The sequence below is a fragment of the Cetorhinus maximus genome, chromosome 10 (genome assembly GCF_964194155.1).
Source record: "Cetorhinus maximus chromosome 10, sCetMax3.hap1.1, whole genome shotgun sequence".
Lineage (NCBI taxonomy): Eukaryota > Metazoa > Chordata > Chondrichthyes > Lamniformes > Cetorhinidae > Cetorhinus > Cetorhinus maximus.
Window position 1 is genome coordinate 23,815,511 of NC_135888.1, and position 24,436 is coordinate 23,839,946.

Here is a 24,436-nt window from a genome sequence, read left to right on the forward strand (position 1 = left end):
TTTGGTTAACAAAAATCTATTAATCCTGGATTTAAAATTGAAGATTGATCTAACAATAACTACCTTTGTGGAAGAGAGTTCCAAACTTAGAGGACATTCACCTGTCAGTGTGTTTCCAGATTTCACTCCTGAAAGTTCTGGCTCTAACTTTTAGGTTACGTCCTCTAGTCCTAACCTCCCTAGTCATCAAACTCTCCCTCACTTCTCTTCCCTCCTTTGCTCTGCTCCCCTCCCCTCCCATCCAATCTCCTCTCCTCCCATTCCCCCTTCTCTCCCGTCATTTGTGTACAATTACACGTACCATCAAACTTCCATTGCCTCACTCGTTCTCCATGTGTGGGCTGACACACTGAATGATAAACGTATCTGATTGTGGGGGAGGGAAGGGAAGGGGGGGGTGTGGAATCAGGTTTGGCCCTGATCTTGGCCTCACATATCGAGACACACTTTTCAGCAGGGGAGACACAGGGGCCCTAACTGATTTTTCCCAGTCCAACATTTTTGAAGTTAATCTAAGTGTGACTGATGGATTGTTGCAGCTCTGGTCTGTGATTTCTGCTTACTCTACTGACCTCTGTCCGAAGGTTGCAACGTTGAGAAGCTTGGGTTAAATTTTAACCAGAAAAAGAAGGGGTGAGTCTTGTTCCCTTGGCAGGGTGATTCTGAACCTGGCATGGAGCAGAACACAATTTCTGTGAAGTTATTGGATGGGATAGACTATACCTCTCTCACCTTATAAATGCCACCTCATCCCTACTTTGTCAACATAAAACTTAAAGGGGCCTGTACTTGATTTCCTGAAACATGGCCTAGTGAACAACAACTCACCTTTAACACATTAAAACTTCCTAAGGCCCTTCAGGAGCAATTATCAGGCAAAATTGGACACCGAGCCATTTAAGGAGATATTAGGACATATAACCAAAAACTTGGTCTAAGGGATATAGGTTTAAAAGGAGCATCTTAAAGGAGGAAAGGTTGAGTGAAGGAACTCCAGAGTTTTGGAACTAGGCGGTTTAAAGCACCAATGGTTAAGTGATGAAAATTAGGGATATGTAAGGGACCGGAATTGGGAGTGCAGAGATCTCGGAGGATTGTGAAGGAGGTTACAGGAGGGACAAGGTCATGGAGGGATTTGAAATAAGGATGAAAAAGAGGCTATAGAGAAGTATTTGAAATAATAAAATGCTTTTTTCAACAACACAATAAATTTATAAAGCAACTTTATAGAAACGTAGGAACAGGAGTAGGCCATTCACTCTTCCATTCTGTCCTATCATTCAGTTTGATCATGGCTGCTCTGTCCCTCAACCCCACTTACCCATCTTTTCTCAATATTATCTATGAAGAGAAACAGCCTATTGGTACTGCACCTAAGCACACCATGGAGTGCCAGATTATGGGCCACGGGCAAAAATGTGTGGCTCAAAGATTGGTGTGGGAGGAATGGGTTTCAGTTCATGGGGCACTGGCACCAGTACTGGGGTAGAAGGGACCTGTTTTGGTGGGATGGGCTTCACTTGAACCGTGCTGGGACCAGTGTCCTGGTGAATTGAATAACTAGGGCTGTCGAGAGGGCTTTAAATTAAAAAAAAAAGGGTGGGGGGGGTGCGGGGAGGAGGGTTCTGGAGAGGGGATACGTAGGCTTACGAAGCAAAAGGACAGCCTTTCAGGGCAGCTATTTAGGTAATGATACCCAGAGTGTGACAGGAAGGGACAGAGTGTACAAACATAAAAAAAACAGCAGCAAATAGGGTCAAAGGGCGAAAAAATGGTAAAAAGGCAATATTAATGGCTCTTTACTTAAATGCACGTAGTATTTGGAGCAAAATTAATGAATTAACGGCACAAATAGAGGTTAATGAGTATGATCTTATAGCCATTATGGAGACATGGTTACAAGGAGACCAAAGCTGGGAACTAAATATTCAGGGATATGTGACTTTTTGAAAGGAAAAGCAGGAAGGAAAGGGTGGTGGGGTAGCTTTGTTAAGATGAGATGGAATACGTACAATAGCAAGAAATGATCTTGGATCGGAAGATGTAGAATCCATATGGGTGGAGATAAGAAATAACAAGGGGAAGAAGACACTGGTGGGAGTAGTCTATAGGCCCCCCAACATTAGCTATGCTGTAGGGCAGAGAATAAATCAGAAGATAATGAGGACATGTAAAAAAGGCAGTACATTAACTATGGGTGACTTTAAACTTCATGTAGATTGGGAAAATCAAATTGGCAGGGATAGCCATGAGCAAGAATTCATTGATTGTATTCAGAACAGTTTCCTAGAACTATATGTTGTGTATCCAAACAGGGATCAAGCTATTTTGGATCTGGTAATGTGTAATAAGGCAGGTTTAATAAATGATCTCAGAGTAAAAGATCCCCCAGAAAACAGTGACTATAGCATGGTAGAATTTAGCATTCAGTTTGAGAGTGAGAAACTTGGGTTGGAAACAACTGTGCTAAGCTTAAATAAGGGTAATTACAAAGGAATGAGGGCAGAGTTGGCTGGAGTGGACTGGGAAAGGAGTTTAGCAGAAAAGACAGTTGATGAACAATGACAGATGTTTAAGAAAATAGTTCATGACTCACAACAAAGGTATATCCCAGTGAGGAAGAAGGATTGTAGGAAGGGGATAAACCAGCCATGGTTAGCCAAGGAAGTTAAGGACAGTATCAAATTGAAAGAAAAGATATACAACGTGGCAAAGATTAGTGGTAAGCCAGAGGATTGGGAAAGTTTTAAAAACCAACAAAAGATGACCAAAAAAAAGGGAGAAAATAAACTTTGAGGGTAAACCAGCAAGTAATATAAAAACAGACAGTAAGAGCTTACTTAAATATATAAAAAGGAAGAGAGAGGCCAAAGTGAATATAGGCCCCTTAGGGAATGAGGCTGAGGAAATAATAATGGGGAAGCAGGAAATGGCAGAAGAGTTGAATAAATGCTTTGGTTCATTCTTCGCGGTAGAAGACACTAATAGCATTCCAAAAATACTAAATATTCAAGGAGCAAAGGGGTGGGGGGTGGATACAATGACTATCACTAGAGAAAAAGTACTAGAGAAACTAATGGGGCTAAAGGCCAATAAGTCCCCTGGACCTAATGGATTGCATTCTAGGATATTAAAGGAAGTAGCTACAGAGATAGTGGATGTATTGGTAGCAATCTTCCAAGAATCCTTAGATTCTGGAAAAGTCCCAGAGGATTGGAAAACTGCCGATGTAACACCCTTATTCAAAAAGGGAGGGAGACAAAAAACAGGTAACTATAGGCCAGTTCGCTTAACATTCATCATTGGGAGATTGTTAGAGTCTATTATAAAGTATGTAATAGCAGAACATTTAGAAATACATAATATAATCAAGCAGAGTCAGCATGGCTTCATGAAGGGGAAATCATGCCTGACAAATTTATTAGAATTCTTTGAGGAGGTAACAGGCAGAATAGGTATAAGTGAACCAGTAGATGTAATAAATTTGGATTTCCAAAAGGCGTTCAATAAGGTACCACACAAAAGGCTGCTTAATAAGATAACAACCCATGCTGTTGGGGGTAGTATATTAGCAAGCTGAAGAGTTGGGATAAGGTGGGCATTTTCAGGGTGGCAACCTGTAACTAGTGGAGTGCCACAGGGGTCAGTGCTGGGGCTACAATTATTTACAATAGATATTAATGCCTTGGATGAAGGAAATGAATGTACTATCGCCAAGTTTGCGGATGACACAAAAATAGGTGGGAAGGCAAGTGGTGAGGATGACACAAAGAGTCTACAGAGGGATATAGACAGGTTCAGTGAGTGGGCAAAAACTTGGCAGATGGAATATAATGTAGGAAAATGCGAGGTTATGCACTTAGGCAGGAAGAATAGAGGAGCTGAATATTATTTAAATGGAGAAAGACTGCAGAAAGCTGCAACACAGAGGGATTTGGGGGTCCTCATGCATGAATCACAAAAAGCTAGCATACAAGTTCAGCAGGTAATAGGGAAGGCAAATGGAATGTTGCCCTTTATTTCAAAGGGAATGGAGTATAAAAATAGGGAAGTCTTGTTAAAACTATACAAGGCCACACCTAGAGTACTGTGAGCAGTTTTGGTCTCCTTATCTAAGAAAAGATATACTGGCATTAGAGGCAATCCAGAGAAGGTTCATTAGGTTGATCCTGGGTATGAAGGGATTTTCTTATGAGAGAGGTTGAGTAGGTTGGGCCTGTACTCATTGGAGTTTAGAAGAATGAGAGGCGACCTTATTGAAACATATAAGATTCATAAGGGGCTTGACAGGGTAGATACTGAGAGGTTGTTTCCCCTTGTGGGAGAGTCTAGGATCAGAGGGCATAATCTCAGAGTAAGGGGCCACCCATTTAAGGCAGAGGTGAGGACGAATTTCTTCTCTCAGAGGATAGTGAATCTGTGGAATTCTTTACCGCAGAGGGCTGTAGAGGCTGGGTCATTAAGTATATTCAAGGCTGAGATAGACAGATTTTTAACTAGTAAGGGAATCAAGAGTTATGGGGAAAAGACAGGAAAGTGGAATTGAGGATTATCAGATCAGCCATGATCTCATTGAATGGTGGAGCAGACTCAATGGGCTGAATGGCCTACTTTTGCTCCTATGTCTTATGGTCTTATGGGTTCATGCCCATGACACCTGACTTTCAGAGTTCTCAACCTTGCCCATACTGCTACACCGATCGGATAGGCAAATGCAAAAGTACTGCTTTAAAAGACAAGATTGAAAACCAGATGAAGTGTTAGTGGCTTAGTGGGTAACACTGTCTCACCTCTGAGGCAGAAGATTGTAGGTTAAAACCCACTCCTGAAGCTTGAGCACATAATCTAGGCTGACACTCCAGTGCAGCATTGAGGGAGTGGTGCATAGTCAAAGGTGCCGTCTTTCAGATGAGATGTTAAATTGAGACCCTGTTGGTCCTCGCAGGTAGACGCGAACGATCCTATCTCATTAGGGTTGCCAACTGTGATTAAATGTATCCCTGGAGGTTTCATCACATTACTTTCCCCCACTCTCCAGCCATTCTTCAGCCAACACATCCATCCTTGTGATGTACTGCCTTCCTACACCAATCGGAAAGCAAAAAGACTCATTACCCAATTGGATGCTGCTTGACTGTCAGCCAAACAGTCTTTTATTCCATTTTCAATATTTTCATATCTGACAAAGAGAAATGTTCAAAGAAAATGACAAAAAAAAACATATTTTCTTATGTCCCTACAATTTTTCTCCAGGGTTGCACACAGCAGTGTCCTGGAGATTGATTTTCAATTCCTGAAGTCTCCAGCCCAATCCTGGAGGGTTGGCAACACTGCATGTGGCCAGTATAGGGGAGTTCTTCCAATTGCCAGGGGTTGGTATTTATTCCACAAACAACCAACATCTAAAAGCAGCTAATCTGATCATTATCACCATTTGCGGGACCTTGATGTGCACAAATTGGTTGCTGCATTTCCTACATTCCAACTATGACTTCATTGTTTCTGTTTGGTGTTGTCAGATATACTTTATTAGTTGCAAACGACTCATTGTAAAAGATGTTTTAACAATACAAGTCTTTCTTTCTTATCCTTCTCTGCTCTGTGGACAGCAATCCCAGTTTCTCCAATCTTTCCCCACAACTGAAGTTCGTCATCCCTGATACCATCTAGTAAATCTCCTCTGCCCCCTCTCCTTCCTAGACACGATGTCCAGAATTGGACATAATTCTCTAGCAGGGGCCTAACACATGATTTATTAAGATTTAAATGACGCCTTTGCTTTTGCACTCGATGTATAAAGATCATAAGACTTTTTTTTGCAAAAATCTACTTGATTCATAAAATATCTAAAAGAACATTAAGAAAAAATTTCAAAATAGTCATTACAGAAAGTGCAACGATATTTAAATTATCTACATAGATCATGTTGTGGTCTGAAGTGCTTCAATCCAATTGTGATGTAATATTTACTGTATACATTCAAAGTGAGTCATACAGCCTGAGGGGTTCTATACAATTTCCAGCACCTCAGTGCACTATGGCTGAAGGACCTTAGACAGCGACCTTTCCCTGTTGCGCCTTTGCAGTAGCTGCCCCAAGCTTTAATGCATCCCTCAGCACATAGTCCTGGACCTTGGCACGTGCTTGTCTGCAACACTGGGTCGGGGACAACTCTTTGCACTGGAAGACCAACAGGTTTTGGGCAGACCAAAGAGCGTCTTTCACCGAGTTGATGATCCTCCAGCTGCAGCTGATGTTTATCTCGGTGTGTCCCCCTGGGAACAGCCTGTAGAGCACAAAGTCCTGTGTCACAAAACTGCTCAGGATGAACCTCGACAAAAACCACTCTGTCCAGACCTTCTTTGCAAAAGTACATTCCATAAGGAGGTAAACAACGGTCTCTTCCCCACCACAGCCACCTCAAGGGCAACATGCAGAGGGTGAGATTCCGGTCATGTGGGAAGGATCTGATGGGGACGGCCTTTCTCACCACCAGTCAAGTTATGTCTTTGTGCTTGTTTGAAAGTTCTGACGATGAGGCATTCTGCCAAATGACTTTGACAGTCTGCTCAGGGAATCCAACAGCATCCGCCATCTACATTTCCCACAGGACCTCTAGGATGTTACATGCAGACCACTGCCTGATGGACTTGTGGTCTGCATAAACTTTTCCATGAGGGATAGGTGGTACAGCACAGTCCAACTACTTGGAGCATTTCGCGAAAGTGTGGCCAGACCCATTCTTCGCATCAATGGAACAGGTAGAACCTCAGCACATAGTGGCACTAGTGTTTGCTACAGAGGGTCTATGCATAGATTGATACAGCCACATACAAAAGTGGCCATCAGGATGAGGGCAATGTTGGGTATGTTTTTTCCCCACTTTATCTAGAGGCTTGTACACATTGTGTCACTGCGAACATGGTCCATTAGGCCTTCAGATGAAGTGGAAGATGGTTTGGGTGATCGTCACAGCGCAGGATTGAGGAATGGGCCAGACCTGCACAGCAACACCAAGAATGCCTCACACCTGGTGACCAGGTTCTTACCCGCAATGAAACGTTGCTCTCATGCCCAGTTTTTGTTTGACCATAGCTATTCGCTCCTTCCAGTTTCTAGTACCTGCCCTGGTCCTTCCAAACCATATCCCGAGCACCTTCAGGCATTCTCAAAATCGCCTTTGCTTTTTTAATTAAAAAGATTTATGACTTTGTTCTGCCACCTTGAAAAGATGGGCTCTCTTTTCCTTTTAAAAGTGTACCATTTAGTTTAAATTTATGGAAGTTTTCTTTATTTTTTAATTTGCAAGTTGCATTCTAAGGCACTAAAATTGTGAATGATTTATGAATATTTTAATCCCAACATAGGAACAAAGAGCGGGAGGCTATTCAGCCCCTCGAGCAGCTCCGCCATTTAATAAGATCATTGCTGAACAGATGGTAACCTGAGATCTACATCCCACCTACACCCGATAACCTATCACCTATCACCACTCCCTTATTTACCATGAATCTAACCAGCCTCAGGTATGTATGTAAAATATTCAATGAATTTCACCCAGAGCGTGTCAGAACTATTATGTGATGATTGGTTTATGAGCTGCCAATCAGCTTCTCATTGACCAATGAATGATCTTGTTCCGCCTTGAACCCGTGACGTCCGGCGAACCGGACCCCTGACTGCGTTCTCAACCAAACCTGCTGAGGCGCAGTCCCCGCCTCTGGCCCACACTAATTGGTTTAGTGACGTCAGGGCCAGACGAGCTCCGGACATTTTATTGGTGAATGGTGTTGTCAGTCAGGGAATGGACTTCCGGTGAGAAGGTTAGGTTGTAGTGTGTTGGGGAGCAGTTGTCCTTTGAGGTGATGAAGAGCAAAGACCGATTGCTGCTCTGGTTGGTGAGTGAGTGAGGTACAATAGATATTGTTAACAGAATAACAACGAAAATAATCCACATTGACGATAAAATAAATCTTTTTTGTAGAAGAAATAGTAAATGTGAGGTTAATTTACCTTTTGGTCCTCTCACTCCATGGTTACAAGAAGAGGGGTGGGCAGAAGCTCAATAATTTAAGTATTAAATTACAAACCACATCTATAATCAGAATTAAATCTTTCTTACTTGTAGTTGTATGGGAGCTCAGTGTAAGACCTACATTCCGTTGTAAGGGGGACGGTAAAATGGTGGTTGCCTTCACGTGCCATCGATTGGTTGGTTGCTCCTGAGAGGCTTTGCGGGGTGTCTGACCAATTGGTGTGGTGTTTGTTGAGTGGTGTACTCCAATTGTCTTGTCCCCCTTCCCTGCTCTGTGCTATGCCTCTGCCCCCGATTGCTGAGCAACACCATCACCTTGTGACTGGCAACCTGGCCGAGATCAGCCACTCGAAATCCAGATTGTGTGTGATTTAGCGGTGAAGACATGGAACTTGGTACCACGGAGTGGTTGAGGTGAATAGTATAGATACATTTAAGGGGAAGCTAGATAAACATGTGAGGGAGAAAGAAATAGAGGGATATACTGACAAGGATTTGTTAGAGGACTTTTCTGTGGAGCATAAACATCAACCTAGACCTGTGGGGCTGAATGGCCTGTTTACTCCTGTAAAACTCCATGTAACTCTTTGAATCTGGATCTATTTCTCTGTCAGCAGTATCTCTTGGATACTTTATCTGCTGGTAGGTGAGGGATGTCAGTGCCAGGGAATGGAATGCCTTCTCATTATCAGCATTGATCATTCTCAGGTCAGGTGTAGTATGGTGATCTTATGAGAAAGAAAGAACATTTATTTATGTACTGCATAGTATTTATAGCACAGGAACATTTTTAGTGCCTTTCAATCCCTCAGGGCTGTCCGAAACTACTTAGCTGCTATTGATCTGTTTTGGACGTGTATGTCACTGTTATCTTCTGCATGTAGTAATATCCCTGAAACAGCAAATCAACAACTGTTGCTGTTGATTCAAGGAGAAATGTTGGGCCAAGTTGTGGGATCCTTTATGCTCACTTGTTCAGACCTTGGTTCAATGTCTCAGTACCTCTGACGAGGTAGTACTTCCTCAGTGCCACGTCATTTGGGATTAGGTGCTCAAATCCTTGGAGTGAGACTTGAACCCATAACACTCTGGCTCAGAGGTAAGAGTGTTACCACTGAACAAAAGAGGATGGAATTGAACATCCTTTATTCTGCCTAACCAAACAATCGACAGGTAAAGCTTAGAGCTGCAGCACAATTATAGTCCATTATGTCTATGCTGACTCTTTGTTACTGTAATCCTGAATTAACCCCACTGCCTCCTCTCTCTTCCCCCTAAACTTGTATTTTTCTCTGCATCAGATATTTGTCCAGAGTCTTTCTTAAAAGATTCCATGATCTGTGCCTCAGCCACTTGCCGTGTAAAGAAATTTTCCCGAATTGCTCTCCTCATTCTCATGAGCTTTCATCACAGACTTCTCAACCAAATAAAGTAGTCGTTCCTAATTCACTTCTTCAGAATTCGTCCTACTATTGGGCACTCTCTTTTAACCCTGTTCTAGCAATCTCTACTCTGGTAGAAACAATCCCAATATCTCCAGTTCCTCCTCCTAACTATAATGAGTCTGTATTATCCTCACTCTATGGTTTTAATTGCCTTTCTATAATCGAGTATCCAAAATTGCGCGCACTATTTTAATGCTGGCGTACCAAATTTTTGTACAAGCTGGTCATTTTTATTTAAACTGTACTTCTCTATGCCTTTTTTTGTAAACACATAATACTATCAGCCTTCTTATGGCTTTATCCATGTGTATTTACACTTTTGAGTATTCTATATGTTTAAAGCTCTTGGTCTCTTTGTTCATGGATTAGATGGGGTAAAAAGCTCCCTCTTTGTAGTCCCGACAGTGTTCTTCAGGCCCACCTTTAGCAGAGTGGCAGATGCAGGCAGTTTACTGCATCCCACAGAGTATGCCTGTAAATTAAAGATGGATTGGGACCATTTGGTCTGCAGGCCCATACACAGTAGAAACTTGATTTGAGGAGAAAATAACTTGCATTTCTATAGCGCCTTTCACAGCCTCATTCCAAGGTCTGGTAACAGCCAATGAAATACTTTAGAGGTGTAGTCAATGTTCTAATGTAGGGACACATGGCAGACAGTTTGTACACATTAAGATCCCACAAACAGTGAGGAGATAGTGACCAGATGACCTGTTTTTGTGATATTTGTTGAGGAATAAATATTGCCCAGGACACTGGGGAGAGCTCCATTCCTCTTCTTCAAATATGCTCCACACAAACCTCCTCCCATTTTACCTTTTCAGCATATCCTTCTATTCCTTTTTCCCTTGTGTTTAATGAGCTTTGCCTTAAATACATCTATGCTATTCATCTCAACTAGTCCATGTGGTACTGGGTTCCATGTTTTTAGCACCTTCTGGGCAAACAAATTTCTCCTACTTTCCTTATTGGATTCACTAGTGACTATCTGAGCAATTTGATTGGTTATTTAGAGGTTGCTGGTTGTGGAACCAGGTTTACTTACAACAGTTGGAGGTTTTGAGCTAATCAGCTTGGTTAGCTAACAGACGCTGGTTTTAAATGTGATAGTTGATTAATGATGCCGTGGACATGTTTAAGGTGAGATGCATGTTTGGCCAGAGCATTGCACGTTTTGTCAGCAAGTACAGTGCGTGGCTCAAATTCGGTGCTTTGCTTGAACATGAAGCTGCTTCTAGTGCCAGCATTGTCATTACAGCCGAGTCAGCCTGTTTATACAAGTGTATGTAATTATTGACAGTACCTGAGATAATGGCAGCATCCAGCCACAGCATAATGGCAAGTAAAAAGGAAAGTTTGCCTTTCATGACCTCGGGACATCACAAATCATTTGCAGCCAATTAAATCACAGAATCTTTGCAGTGCAGAAGGAGGCCATTCAGCCCACTGAGTCTGCACTGGCTCTCTGAAAGGGCATTCTACCTAGTCCCACGCCCCTGCCTTATCCTTGCACATTCGTTCTTTTCAGATAGCAATCCAGTGCCCCCGATCGAACCTGCTTCCTCCACCCTCTCAGGAAGTTCATTCCGGACTCCAACCACCCTCTGTGGAAAACATTTTTCCTTATATTACTCCTTTTTGCCAATTATTTTGAATCTGTGCCCTCTAGTTCTTGATGATCTCTTGGGTAGGAACAGTTTATCTCACTATTTACCCTGTCCATTCCCCTCAGGATCTTGAATATCTCCATCAGCCTTCTTTTCTCCAAGGAAAACAGTCCCAATCTATCCTCATAGTTACAGTTCTTCATTCCTGGAATCAGTTTTGTGAATCTCCTCTGTACTCCAATGCCTTCACATCCTTCCTCCAGTATGGTGCCCAGAACTGGTTGCAGTACTCCAGATGAGGCCAAACTAGTGTCTTATAGAAGTTCAAATTGACCTCCTTATCCTTGTACTCAATGCCCCTATTAATAAAGCCTAAGATACAATATGCTTTATTAACTGCTCTCTCAACATGCCCTGCAATCTTCAATGACTTGTGTGCATATACACCAATGTCCCTATGTTCCTGCACCTCCTTTAGAGTTTCTCCCTTTATTTTATACTTTCTATCCATATTCTTCCTGCCAAAATGAATCTCTTCACACTTCCCTGCATTGAACTTCATGTGTCACTTGCCTGCCCAACCCACCAACATGTCTATGTCCTTTTGAAGTTCAAGACTATCCTCATCACAGTTGACAACATTTCCAACCTTCATATCATCTGTAAATTTTGAAATCATGCCCTGCACACCACAGTCTAGATCATTAATATATATCAGGAAGCGCAAGGATCCCAACATTGACCTTTGGGAAACTCCACTACAAACCTTCCTCCAATCTGAAAAGCACCCATTAACCACTACTCTTTGTTTCCTATCACTCAGCCAATTTCTTATCCAAGTGCCTACTCTCTCTTTTATTCCATGAGCTAGAATTTTGCTCACAAGTCTATTGTGTGGCACTGTATAAAATGCCTTTTGAAAATCCATATAGACCACCTCAACAGCGTTGCCCTTTATCAACTTTCTCTGTTATCTCCTCAAAAAAACTTCAGCAAGTTAGTTAAACATGATTTTCCCTTAATGAGTCCTTACTGGCTTTCCTTAATTACCCTGCAGTTGTATAAGTGATGGTTGATTTTGTCCCGAACTATAGCTTCCAGAAGCTTCCCTACCACTGAAATTAAACTGATTGGTCTGTAGTTGCTGGCTTTATCCTTCCACCCCTTTTTAAACAAATACTTTTGAATTGCAGTCACTGTTGCCGTAACAACTTACATTTGTATTTACTGTATTTCCCATGGCGCTTCACAGGAGCATGAGACAAAATTTGACACTGAGACACATGACCAGAAGCTTCATCAGTGAGGAGTGACTCCAGTGTAAGAGGTGCAGTAATTTAGTGCAGTGAACGATTTGTTATAATGAATATATTGGGCTTGCCTGACATGTTTCTTACAGCAAGATTGCAGCGTATATATGCCAGTCTTATATTGAATAGCAGATTTACTGTATAAGGCATACAGGAGTGTAGCATCTTGGTAATGTAATATGCATCTGTGGAAAAAAATGGATGAACACACTTGGGGATCATCTGACTCTGAACTTCTCAAGCTTGGATTTTTTTGCTATTTATAGCAATATTTAAATCTCTTGAGTTTCTTCCTGGCATGTAGAACACTCCCAGCTATTGTTTGTTCCTTAGAGCATCAACAGTCAGTAGCTTGGTTCCTTATAATTCTCTCCCTAAGAAAAAAAAATTAGTGTGAGGTATTATCACATGCCATCGGTTCTTGGGTAACTGGTGTCTAATTCCTTGCTGTCTCATTTGATGAATTGTTTGACACTTTTGCTTTCAGAATGCCTTCCGGACTTTTTGTATATTTAACCGTTCACGGTTGTTTAGTTCTGTATTCAGTATACTTACTATTCTCTTTGGAGGAAAATGAATCTAGGTTGACACTACAGCCACAAGCTGCCTCTTTATTTCCTCCTGCAGTCTATAGGATAGTGCTATGGCCAGTTATCCATTAAATCTCATTTACAAGTTTAGGCAGGGAAGATGCAGTAGTAACATCAGCTGTTTGCAGCACAGGATTGGGCCAGTCTGTTTATGCCTCTGCTGACTTTTTGCTACAGCAATCTGCCCTGCTCTTCTTTTCCCTGTAGCGCTGTATCATTCTTCATATATTTATCCAATTTTCCTTTAAAAGAAGACTTGGCATCTTTACCTACTCCCTATAACAAAGCATTCCACGCTCTGACATCCCTCTGCGTGAAACAGCAATAACTTGCAGCATAAAAAAGTTTTATAAATGCAAGTGGTTAGGATCTGGAATGCACTGCCTGAGGGTGTAGTGGAGGCAGGTGCATTCATGGTTTTCCAAGGGGAATTGGGTAATTACCTGAAGGGCAAAGATTTGCAGGGCTATGGGAAAAAGGCAGGGGTGTGGGACTACCTGAGTTGCCCTTGCAGACAGTGGGCATGGGCCAAATGGTCTCCTGTGCTATAAGCATTCTATGTATAAGCACCTTTTTTAAATATAGAATAATGTCTCAGTTCTTCACTGGACTGTAACCAGATAGAAACCGACTCTGAGCTGCAGGTGTTCCTATGAGGGGTGATGAGAAACTTGGTTGAAAAGGGGGAGAGAGAGAGAGGTTTCAGGCAGCAGCAAATTGGTGGCCAATGGAGCAGCCATGTCTAGTTGCTACTGGGGATGTTCTGTCTCTGGAAGCAGGGAACAAAATCACCTGTGAGGTGATATGTGCCACTTTGCGAGCTAGAGGCAGAGCTGTTATCGATTACAGGTAGTTGACTTTCTCCTTTGCACTATAATTCAGGCAGCATCAGAGGGCAGGGATCGGCTGGCATTTGCTTCTCATTTTTCAGCATGTTATTTGAGCTGCTGCGTTGAATTACAGCAAGGTGACCCTACTGGCTGGTTGCAAACTATGTAACTCGAGCTGGTTTGCTTCATTTACTTAGCAGTTAAATTTTCATCTTTATGTTTTAACTTTTTATTTAATGCTGGCATCTTATTTTTTAAAGAAGTTATCAGGGTGAGTGGGTTGTCATTTTGTGTATTTTCCTTGTTCTAGTTTAGATTAAGCAGGAAACTCCATGATTGGTGGCCGTGCAGGCCCCAACATTTTGAATTCCCTCCCTAAACCACCCTTAAAAGCCACCTCTTTAAACAATCACCACTTCTGATATTTCCTTCTCTAGTTTGGCATCCTGCATTCTGTGGCTATGCTCCTGTGGGTTACCCAGAGCCACTTTTGTCTGTTAAAGATGCTATATAATTACAAATTTTAGTTATAACATTGTACCTCTTTAGTGACATCATAATCACTCCAGTTGGCACTTTCACTGGAAATGTCTTCGACAGTACTTTCGAAACACTCCAACCTCTACCACCTAGAAGGACAAGGACAGTAGGAGCCTCGGGAACACCACCACCTTCAAGTTCCCTTCCAAGTTATGCACCATCCTGACTTGAAAATGTATCGCTGTTCCTACAGCATTGCTGTGTCAAAATCCTGGAATTCCCTATCTAACAGCACCAAACCACATTGACTGCAAGAGTTCAATTTCTGAGGGCAGTTGGGATCAGCAATAAATGCTAGCCTTGTTAGCGATGCCCGCATCCCCTGAACAAATTACGAGAAAAAGTTAAAGCTTTTTAGCTTGGCTAAATTATGCATCGGGTAGAAATAGCAGTTTTTCTGAGCATTTCTCTGCATCCACTGCTCATTCCTTTAATATTTATTCCTTGCTCCTGAATATAAATGCTAGAGGTTGCAACAATTTTCCTAATTAACTTGTGTTTCTTTTTCTTAACAGCATTTAAGGTTTGTTCTGTACCAAAACATATCCTGAATCCCCCCAACCTTGGGGCTGAGGATGTCTGATGAGATAGTGGGAAGTGTGCCTCACTCCGTGTCCAAGGTACTTGTCTTTTAAATGTTTTTCAATCACCTCTACTCATTGTTTAAGTAACAAATTATTCAGACTAACCTACTGTAATTAACTGGAGCAATGCCGTCCCTACGCCCCCAAATGGCTCTGACTACACGCGGTATGGGACTGAGATCTAACAAAACAAGAGAATCGCAGATCCCATCCTTAATCTGTGCTGTTACCTGATCTCAGTTGGGGCATTGGTATGTAAGTGTTGTAGTAATAGAGAAAATGGAAATTCCAAACCCCACCGTGGCCATTTTTGAATTCAGTTTGGCATCAGTAAAAGTGCTGTCAGATAGTTGTAAAAATCCAGCTGATTCAGTGAAGTCCTTTTGGGAAGGGAACCTGCTGCCCTGGCCTGGTCTGACCACCTTGTGACTCCAGTCCCACACCAATATTGGCTTTTGACTGCTCTCTGAAGTAATCTAGCAAACAATTGTATCAAACTGCTACCAGTGTTTCAAGTGGAGCACCAACCACCAGCTTCTCAGGGCAACTTGGTATGGGTGAGAAATGCTGGCACTGTCAGCGATGTCTGTATCCAGCAACATTGTCGAATATATTTCAGGCTGGGATAGGTAGGTTTTTGGTGTCTCAGGGAATTAAGAGATATGGGGAGTGGGCAGGAAAACTGAGTTGAAGCCCAAGACCAGCCATGATTGTATTGAAAAGTGGAGCAGGCTTGACAGGCCGTGTGCTTTACTTTTGCTCCTTTTTCTTGTATTCTTGTGGCAATTTGCTGGAAGATTTGTTTTTCTTTGGATGGTGGGGTTTGTGTGGAAACAGCCTATTCTTTCATATATTAACACTGCTCTTTGTGAGCTGTGCATGGGTCTAGTGTCAAGTGAGAAACATGCGACTGTGTAGAAATATTGGCAAGTGACATAGGTCAAGTAAAGTTGTTACTTGCACCTTCTGTGGACATGTTGGAGCAATGCTAGTGCACCATCCTGTCCCAGGTTTGGGACTGAATTTTTTTTAATCGTTCATGGCCTCCTTTAATGCTGGCACAATCAAAATTCTCATCCTTGTTTTCAAATCCATCTCAAATACCCCCCACCCCTTCTCTTACCCTCCTCCAGCCCTATAACTCTCTCTAACTCTCTGAGATCTCTGTGTTCCTCCAATTCTGGCCTCTCGCACACCACCGATTCCCTTTGCTCCACCATTGGTCACCACGCCTTCAGCTGCCTAGACCCTAAGCCCTGAAACTCCATCTGCAAATATTGCTCTTGCACTCTGTCTTTGACTAAGCTTTTGGTCACCCATCCTAATATCTCATTACATGGCTCGATGTCAATTTTTGTTTTCTAGCACCTTGGGACATTTTACTTTGTTAAAGATGCTATATAAATAAAATTGATTGATGTATGCCACTTTGGTCAAGATTAATGTTGATGTGTGGTTTGGAATGACTCGCTGATGGACCTGCAGCTGCTTGGCTAGGTGCTGGGTTGAAAACTGAAAATACTTTGGGAGGCTGCAATGATAACTGAAGTATGTCCCTGCATCATTCCTGTTTGGGCAGCACTCCTATTTAAGTACAGCCATTTTGTGTTGGGTGCTACTTTATTTTCTGGAGAATTTAGGTTTAGGACGTTAGCACTCTCCTGGTTTGCCTGAGCTTTCCCCATCTGCTGTGCTCAATATTCCACTGAATTTTGAAATCACCTCTCTTGGGTTTCATCCGAACCTGGCTCTCAATCTCTGCTTGCTGTAAGAGTCCTATGTGAATTTGGTTTGAGGCTGCCTCATTTTCTGAGAACAACACTCAATGGAAAGACACTGAAGGATGTGGATGAAAAGAGGGGACTCAAGATTCAAATCCTCTGAAAGTGTAAGTGCAGGTTTATAAAACCATCTAAAAAGGTCAACATCAGTTAGCGGTGAGGCCATAATAAATTTGTACAAAACATTGGGTTAGGTTCCTAGACTTGACTCCAATTTTTTGGTTTGTAAATAATCTTTGAGTTCAATTTGTCTTGACACACTTAATGTCTTAAGCAATAGTCATGCAGAGAAATAAACAAATTACCCATTTTTGCACTGGGTTAAGCCAAAACCCTCATCAATTTTTTCAATCTTATCTCTCTATAAATTGAGAAGGAAAGCTTAAAATCTTTATAGGGCTCTAATCACTTGCATCTTTCCTGGTAGCCTTTGATTTGTTCTGGTGTGGTAGGAGTTTCATAACTAATCTGTTGATTATTGTTTTGTTTGTGATGCAGGCTTCCCTTCAATCTGAGAGACCATTGACATTTATTAAGTATTTCTTGCTAACAAAAGAGCTCTCCTTACTGACGCAGTTTTTTTCCCTGCTAAGTGTAATCCTTGCCCTGAAACATTCTGGGAATGAACAATTTATTATTTCTGGAAAAGTAAAAGTCTACAAGCTACTGTATTTATAATTAAAACAAAACCTTGATCATATGTGATGAAACCAAATCCTAAATCTACATATATATGTATATAAGAACAGGATGTCTTACAGTAGTTAGTGTTGCGTGTAATCCTCATAAAAGGAAGGACAATAAAATCATGGAGAGTATGTAAGATAGATTTATTAATATGATGCCAGATTGGGAAACTGAAGAGAGACTCGAGAGACTTGGGGAGCTATTTCCAGTACAGAAGGTATGAAAACTATGGTTTTGGTGGGGTGAATAGGAAAGGGCAGCTTGCTCTGATTGGCCAGTCAGTGACGAGGGGTTATAAGTTTTTAAGAGGGAGTGTCGAGGAGAGGCATTTGCATCTGTTAAGGAAAAGATGGGATAATATTTGAAACAGAAGAAGATGCAGCATTGTGGGGCAGTTTTGGAGTTAGTTTTGGATGTTCTAACAAAGCCAACGCAGATGTAATGAGCTGAGTGGTCTCTTCTGCTGTTAATGACTATGATTCCTAGTGGATAAGTGGAGAATTGCAGGCATGGTCAGCCAAGTCTGGTAAAATGCACTGTTGTGATTATTGTATTGTTAGTTCAGTTTCTTTTTGAAGACATTTTTCTTCCTTCTTTCCTGCTGCCCTCAATGCCTACCTTCTCTTGCTGGGAGGATTAGAAAACTGCTCTCTGATTTCTGTTGATGCGCCTCTTGAGGGGAGGGAAGGGAGAGAAAGGAGGAAATTACACTGTGTGGTCCTGAGTGAGTCAGCATCTCTTTTCTTGACCACCACCCCTGGCCCTCCACCCTTTTAATCCCTACAGAGGAGTGTGGGGTTTATCCCGAGCAAGGAGTCAGACACCCAAAGCTTCATATCTTTGTGGCATTGTGTTTTTTTTTGTTGCTCACTGTGTCACCTTGTTTTTAATCATGGCTTTTTATTAATCTAGAAGGAGCAAGTGTTTAGAGCACTGAGGCTAGGGCATCAGCTTTGATCGGAACCGCACAGTAACTGGAAGCTGCCATTGGAAGAAAGCAGCAGAGCAAGGCCGGGCAACATTTGTTGGGACTGTGGCTTCTGCCTTTTCCCGCCCCCTGCCCCCACCAATCGCACCCTACCCCTTTTTCGGGAAGAGCCTCGACGCTGAATTTCAAAATGCACTGAGAAGTGACTGAAACATCCCTCCCAACCCCCTCTGACCTTTGCCAACTGACTACACAAAAACCTCGGAGAACAGATACTTGCCTTGTGGATGTACAGCAGCAATTGACCTTAGTGCACTATGTCGTTGAGGAGAACAGATGGGGCATCTATTATCCAAGCCTTGGCGATGACTGTGGCTGAGATTCCAGTATTCCTGTACACTACGTTTGGGCAGGTATGTCGACAACCAATGGGGTGGGTTCCATTTTCACCTCAAATATTTTTGGGGGGAGAGAGATGGATGGTGGCAGAAGTCCTAGTTCTGCATGACCACTTGTCCTCATGGTTGACTCCTGTATTGTACATGGTTTTCGAAGTAGGTACGCCAAGTAATTTTACCTTTTTGACTATTAAATAACCTTGAAATTGCATTTTTTTAAAAACCAAGTTTTATGAGAGGAGTATTACAGCCAGTTATCCTATCATCCTCATCTCCTCCTCATCAGTGCACCTCTAAAGAATTAGCCTTTGAGCTGGAGTGGTAGAATTCTAAGGGTAGTCATAGATCAGGCAGAGTTTGACCCAATGAGGGAGAATTATTTAACATAGAAACGTAGAAAATAGGAGGAGTAGGCCATTTGGCCCTTTGAGTCTGCTCTGCCATTGAATATGATCATGGCTGATCCTCTATCTCAAGCTCAAGCTATACTCCTGCTCTCTCCCCATATCACTTGACACCTTTAGAGTCTGGAAATCTACCTATTTTCTTCTTCCTGCATCCAGTCTGTCCATCCCTGTCAGAATTTTACACGTTTCAATGAGATCCCCTCATTCTTCTAAACTCAAGTGAATACAGGCTCAATCTCTCCTCATACAACAATCCTGCCATCCCAGGAATCAGTCAGGTGAGCCTTTGCTGTAATCCCTCTATGGCAAGTATATCCTTTCTTAGATAAGGTTAGGTAAGAGGGATTACTTGTTAGGCTGAAAGATGCGAATGATGGGGAATGAAACACCTTTTCCTGCGTCGAGCATCACAAGGTCGAGGAGAGATAGCCTCAGCCCCATTCTCAGAATAACACTTGCTTTCGAGTTGTTAAGCTTTATGCATCAATCATCCTATGGCCTTTCCCTCTGAAGTAAATTGTGCCAAGATTTTTTTGTTTTGTAGGTCCTAGACTAATTCCATATGTGGCCCATGTAACTAACAGAGAGGAACCTTTTATACCTTCAGTCTGGGCTGATTATTTATTACACGATTATTACACAGCCTGTTTCTGTTTCTGTGAATTCTGTTGGTCTTTCTGCTCCACACGTGTTTCATCCCACTCTCTTCACATTATCCCCAACATTAACTGGGTTAGTCATAGTGTGATAGGTTTCGAGGGAGTGGAATTCTTAAAATGCATCCAGGAGAGCTTTTTAAGCCAGTGCGTAGAAGGTCCTATGAGACGGGGCGGTCCTGGACTTAATTTTAAGGAATGAAGCAGGCAAGTGGTAGAGGTATCAGTGGGGGAACATTTTGCAGATAGTGATCGTAACTCTGTTGGATTCAAGGCTGTTATGAAAAAGGACAAGGATGGGCCAGAAATCAGAGTTCTAAATTGGGGGAAGGCCGCTTTTAATAAACTCAGATATGATTTGGCCAGAGTGGACTGGGAGCAGCTACTTTTACGTAAATCTGCATCTGAGAAGTGGGACTCATTCAAGAAGGGAATAGGGAGAGTAGAGGGCCAACATATTCAAGTAAAGATAAAAGGATGGGACCAACAAATCCAGGGAACCCTGGATGTCGAGGGATATACAGGTGGGTAAAGAGAAAAAGTGAGGCTTATGGCAGATACAGAGGGCTCAAAACAGCAGAAGCCCTAGAGGAGTATAGAATGTGTAGGGGGGAACTTAAAAAGGAAATTAGGAGAGCAAAAAGGGGGCATGAAAAAGCATTGGCAGGTAAAATAAAGGAAAATCCAAAGTTATTTTACACGTACATTAAGAGTAAGAGGATAACTAGGGAAAGAGTAGGGCCCATTAAGGACTATAATGGTAATTTGTGTGTGGAGCCGGAAGATGTAGGTTGGGTTCTAAATGAATACTTTGTGTCGGTGTTCACAAGTGAGAGGGACAGCGTGGGTATGGAAATCAGGCAGAAAGACTGTGATACAGTTAAAGAAATTAGCATAGAAAGGGAGGAGGTTCTAAATTGCCTGGCAGGCGTAAAAGTAGATAAATCTCCAGGCCTGGATAAAACTTATCCCAGGCTGTTGAGTGAGGCAAGGGAGGAGATAGCAGTGGCGCTGACAATAATTTTCAATACCTCTCTGGCCACAGAAGAGGTGCCAGAGGACTGGAGGACAGCCAACCTGGTACCGTTATTCAAGAAGGGAGGAAGGGATAAACCAGCGAACTACAGGCCAGTCAGTCTAATCTCAGTGGTGGAGAAACTATTGGAAGCAATTCTGAGGGACAGAATTAATCTACACTTGGAGAGGCAGGGATTAATCAAGGACAGTCAGCATGGTTTTGTTAAGGGGAGGTCGTGACTGACCAATTTGATTGAATTTTTCAAAGAGGTGACCAAGTGTGGAGATGAGAGCAATGCATTTGACGTAGTCTACTTGGACTTCAGCAAGGCTTTTGATAAGGTCCCGCATGGGAGACTGATAATGAAGGTAAGAGCCCATGGGATCCAAGGCAATTTGGCAAATTGGGTCCAGAATTGGCTGAGTGGCAGGAAGCAGAGAGTGATGGCCGAGGAGTGTTTTTGTTACTGGATGGTTGTGTCCAGTGGGGTTCCACAGGGATCGGTGTTGGGTCCCTTGCTGTTTGTGGTATATATAAAAAATTTAGACTTGAACGTAGGAGGGTTGATCGGTAGGTTTGCAGATGACACGAAAATTGGTGGGTGGTAAATAATGAGGAGCCTTAGATTACAGGAGGATATAGACAGGCTGGTCAGATGGGCTGATCAGTGGCAAGTGGAATTTAATCTGGATAAGTGTGAGCAGGACATACAAGGCACGGGAATACACGATGAGTGGTAGGACCCTGGGAAGTACCGAGGATCAGAGGGACCTTGGTGTGCATGTCCACCGGTCCCTTAAGGTAGCGGGACAGGTAGATAAGGTGGTTAAGAAGGCATATGGGATACTTGCCTTTATTTGCCAAGGCATAGAATAAAAGAGCAGGGAGGTTATGCTGGAACTGTATAAAACGCTGGTTAGGCCACAGCTAGAGTATTGCATGCAGTTCTGGAATCTGCATTAAAGGGGAAAGATGTGATTGCATTAGAGAGAGTGCGGAAGAGATTTACCAGGTTGTTGCCTGGGCTGGAGAGTTTTAGTTATGAAGAGAGATTGGATAGACTGGGGTTATTTTCCTTGGAGCAGAAGAGATTGAGGGGGGACATGATTGAGGTGTATAAAATTGAGGGGCATAGATAAGGTAGACAGGAAGGAATTTTTCCCCTTGGTGGAGGGATCAATAACCAGGGTTCATAGATTTAAGGTAAGGGGCAGGAGATTTAAAGGGGATGAGAGGAAGAATTTTTTCACCCAGAGGGTGGTGGGAATCTGGAACTCACTGCCTGAAAGGGTGATAGAGGCAGAAACCCTCATAACATTTAAGTATTTGGATGTGCACTTGTGATGTCATGGCATTCAAGGCTATGGGCCTAGTGCTGGAAAATGGGATTAGAATGGTTAGGTACTTGTTTGACCGGTGCAGACTCGATGGGCCAAAGGGCCTTTTTCTGTGCTGTAGACCTCTGTGACTCTGACTCTATCTCGTCGTATCAACTTATCCTTCTACCCCTTTTCTCCTTCATGTACTTATCCATCTTCCCCTTAAATGTATCAATGCTGTTTGCCTCACTCACTCATTGTGGTAGTGAGTTCCACATTCTCACCACTGTGATTTCCTTGGGCTCTAGTGATGATCTACTGCCCCAGGCTTGGATTGCTTTTCAACTCCATTTGCAGAATGGCAGTATTTTGGCACATATTTCACAAAGTAAAATTAAAGATCGACTGGAGTGATTGTTACCTTCCTCATTCTTGTCCCTGGAACACGTCAGTATCTTAAATTAGCTAGAGATGATTGCCTCTGTGGTTCTTTGAATTTTTAGTTTTGAATATGGGGGGCTGGGGGAAGAGATGATTGTTCTTAGGATATATTTACAATTAGCATGAAACTTTAGCATTCATCTCACTATCTTATTTTTAAAAAATCATAGTTATTGTTTAGTATCCCTGGGTTCACTGTCTATTGGTAGTAGGATGGTCCCAAGTACCAATTTAGCTGACTGCTGGAACCATGAGATTGTCACCCAACTGGACTACTGTGTCTGATATTGCCCTCCCCTCCTCTGGGCTTCTTTCTTGACGCAACTCAGTAAACCCATTGATTTTAATGTCCTCTTTGCTGGCACTTATTGTTAAAACTCAGCACTGCTGCACTGCAGTGAAACTGCTCTGTGACTGCTTAAAGGGATAGTCCAGGACAAAGTACTATTCTCCAATATTTGTCCCAAAAATAAAACCTTAAAATATATTGAGGTTTATTTTTCTGAACAAACTCATGTCTTGGATGGTTAGACCATCAGCTATTTCTAGATTGCCCAGTGCTTCTACTGTTGACTAAATATCACCCTGACTTGGATGCAACAATCTCACCTCTGCGCCAGAGGGTTGCGGATTCAAGCCCCGTTCCAGACGCTGGACCGCATAATCTAGGTTGCCACTCTAGTGCAGTGCTAAGGGAGCGCTGCACTGTCAGTAGTGCTGTCTTTCAGAAAAGACACTAAACTGAGGCTGCATCTGCCCTACAAAAGATCCTAAGAGCAAGAGAGAGGTTCTCTCTTGTGTCCCAATGTTTATCCCTCAATCAAATCCACCAAATTATAACTTATCTGATCATTATCTTGCTGTTTTGGGAGTTTGCTATGTGCAGATTTGCTGTCATGTTTTATACATTACAACACAACTACACTTAAAACACTTCAGAGGCAATTACTTATTTTTGGAGATGCCTCAAGGCCAGAAGAAATACTATCTAAATGAAAGTTCTTTTGAGAGCTTAGGGTGGGACAATGTGCCTTGCAATGGCTGTGGTATAAAACAGTCTGTGTGGAGTTGGTTGCTGCAGTCAGTGTGTAGGTTCACACTTTTCTCTTTCCCTGCTCACCCTCCATGGTTGTTTGTTCAGTTCAAAGCCCCTCACTTCAGAAACAAATGATTGTGGGTAAATCTGTTGACCTGTCCAATTGTTCATTCCACACATCAGTGGGATATTAATCTGCAATCTTAATTTTTAAAGCTACTTTGTTTTTTGTTTTTCTCCCTCCTGGTTTTGGCTCCTTGATGGGGTGTGTTTCCATAGTTCCCAGTTGGTTTTTGGTCTCTTGTGCGAGCAGCAGCCTGTGAGCTTAGTGAGTGTTGGCAGCTGTTTGATCACACGCACACTTCCACCTCTTCTATAGCAAGCAAGAGTGGGATTCCAGGTCAAGTTTCCTCTCTCTACAGCTGAATGCAATGCCCCTACTATCACCTCCAGCCAAGAGTCCTGACTCAACATGGCAGAGATTGCTTAAATACCTATTCTTTTGTGCTTGGGGTGATTTGCTAGTTCTGGAAAATGGGACACTATTCATTTCCGATATCATTAATTCAGGAGAATGCCATTTAGTCCATTGGATCTGTGCTGGCTCTTGAAAAAGTTGTCCGATTTGTCCCACATCCCTGTAAATTTTTCATTTTCAAATATTTCTCAAATTCTCTTTTAAAAGTTACTATTGAACCTGCTTCCTCCGCCCCTTCAGAGAGTGCATTCTAGGTTATCATAATGTACTTGCAAGTATCAAGCTTTCCCAGATTCAATCCATACTCTGAAGATCCTAAACTCTGCCCTGTCAATGTGCAACAATC

The 24,436-nt window shown here is 42.4% G+C and overlaps 1 protein-coding gene across 5 annotated transcripts in view; it reads left to right on the forward strand.

The window, feature by feature from the left end:
* miga2 (mitoguardin 2) overlaps nucleotides 1-24,436 on the forward strand; it is a 61,440-nt gene that overhangs the window by 5,002 nt on the left and 32,002 nt on the right. For 2 of the 5 annotated variants that reach the window (XM_078550188.1, XM_078550185.1), the window contains exon 1: nucleotides 18,513-18,750. In XM_078550188.1, coding sequence (XP_078406314.1) covers nucleotides 18,655-18,750 — 96 coding nt within the window. In that variant the 5' untranslated portion in view covers nucleotides 18,513-18,654. Of the gene's footprint in view, nucleotides 1-7,806; nucleotides 7,899-14,872; nucleotides 14,978-18,321; nucleotides 18,751-24,436 lie in introns of those variants that run through there. The other 3 variants (XM_078550184.1, XM_078550186.1, XM_078550187.1) reach the window with 3 other exon arrangements.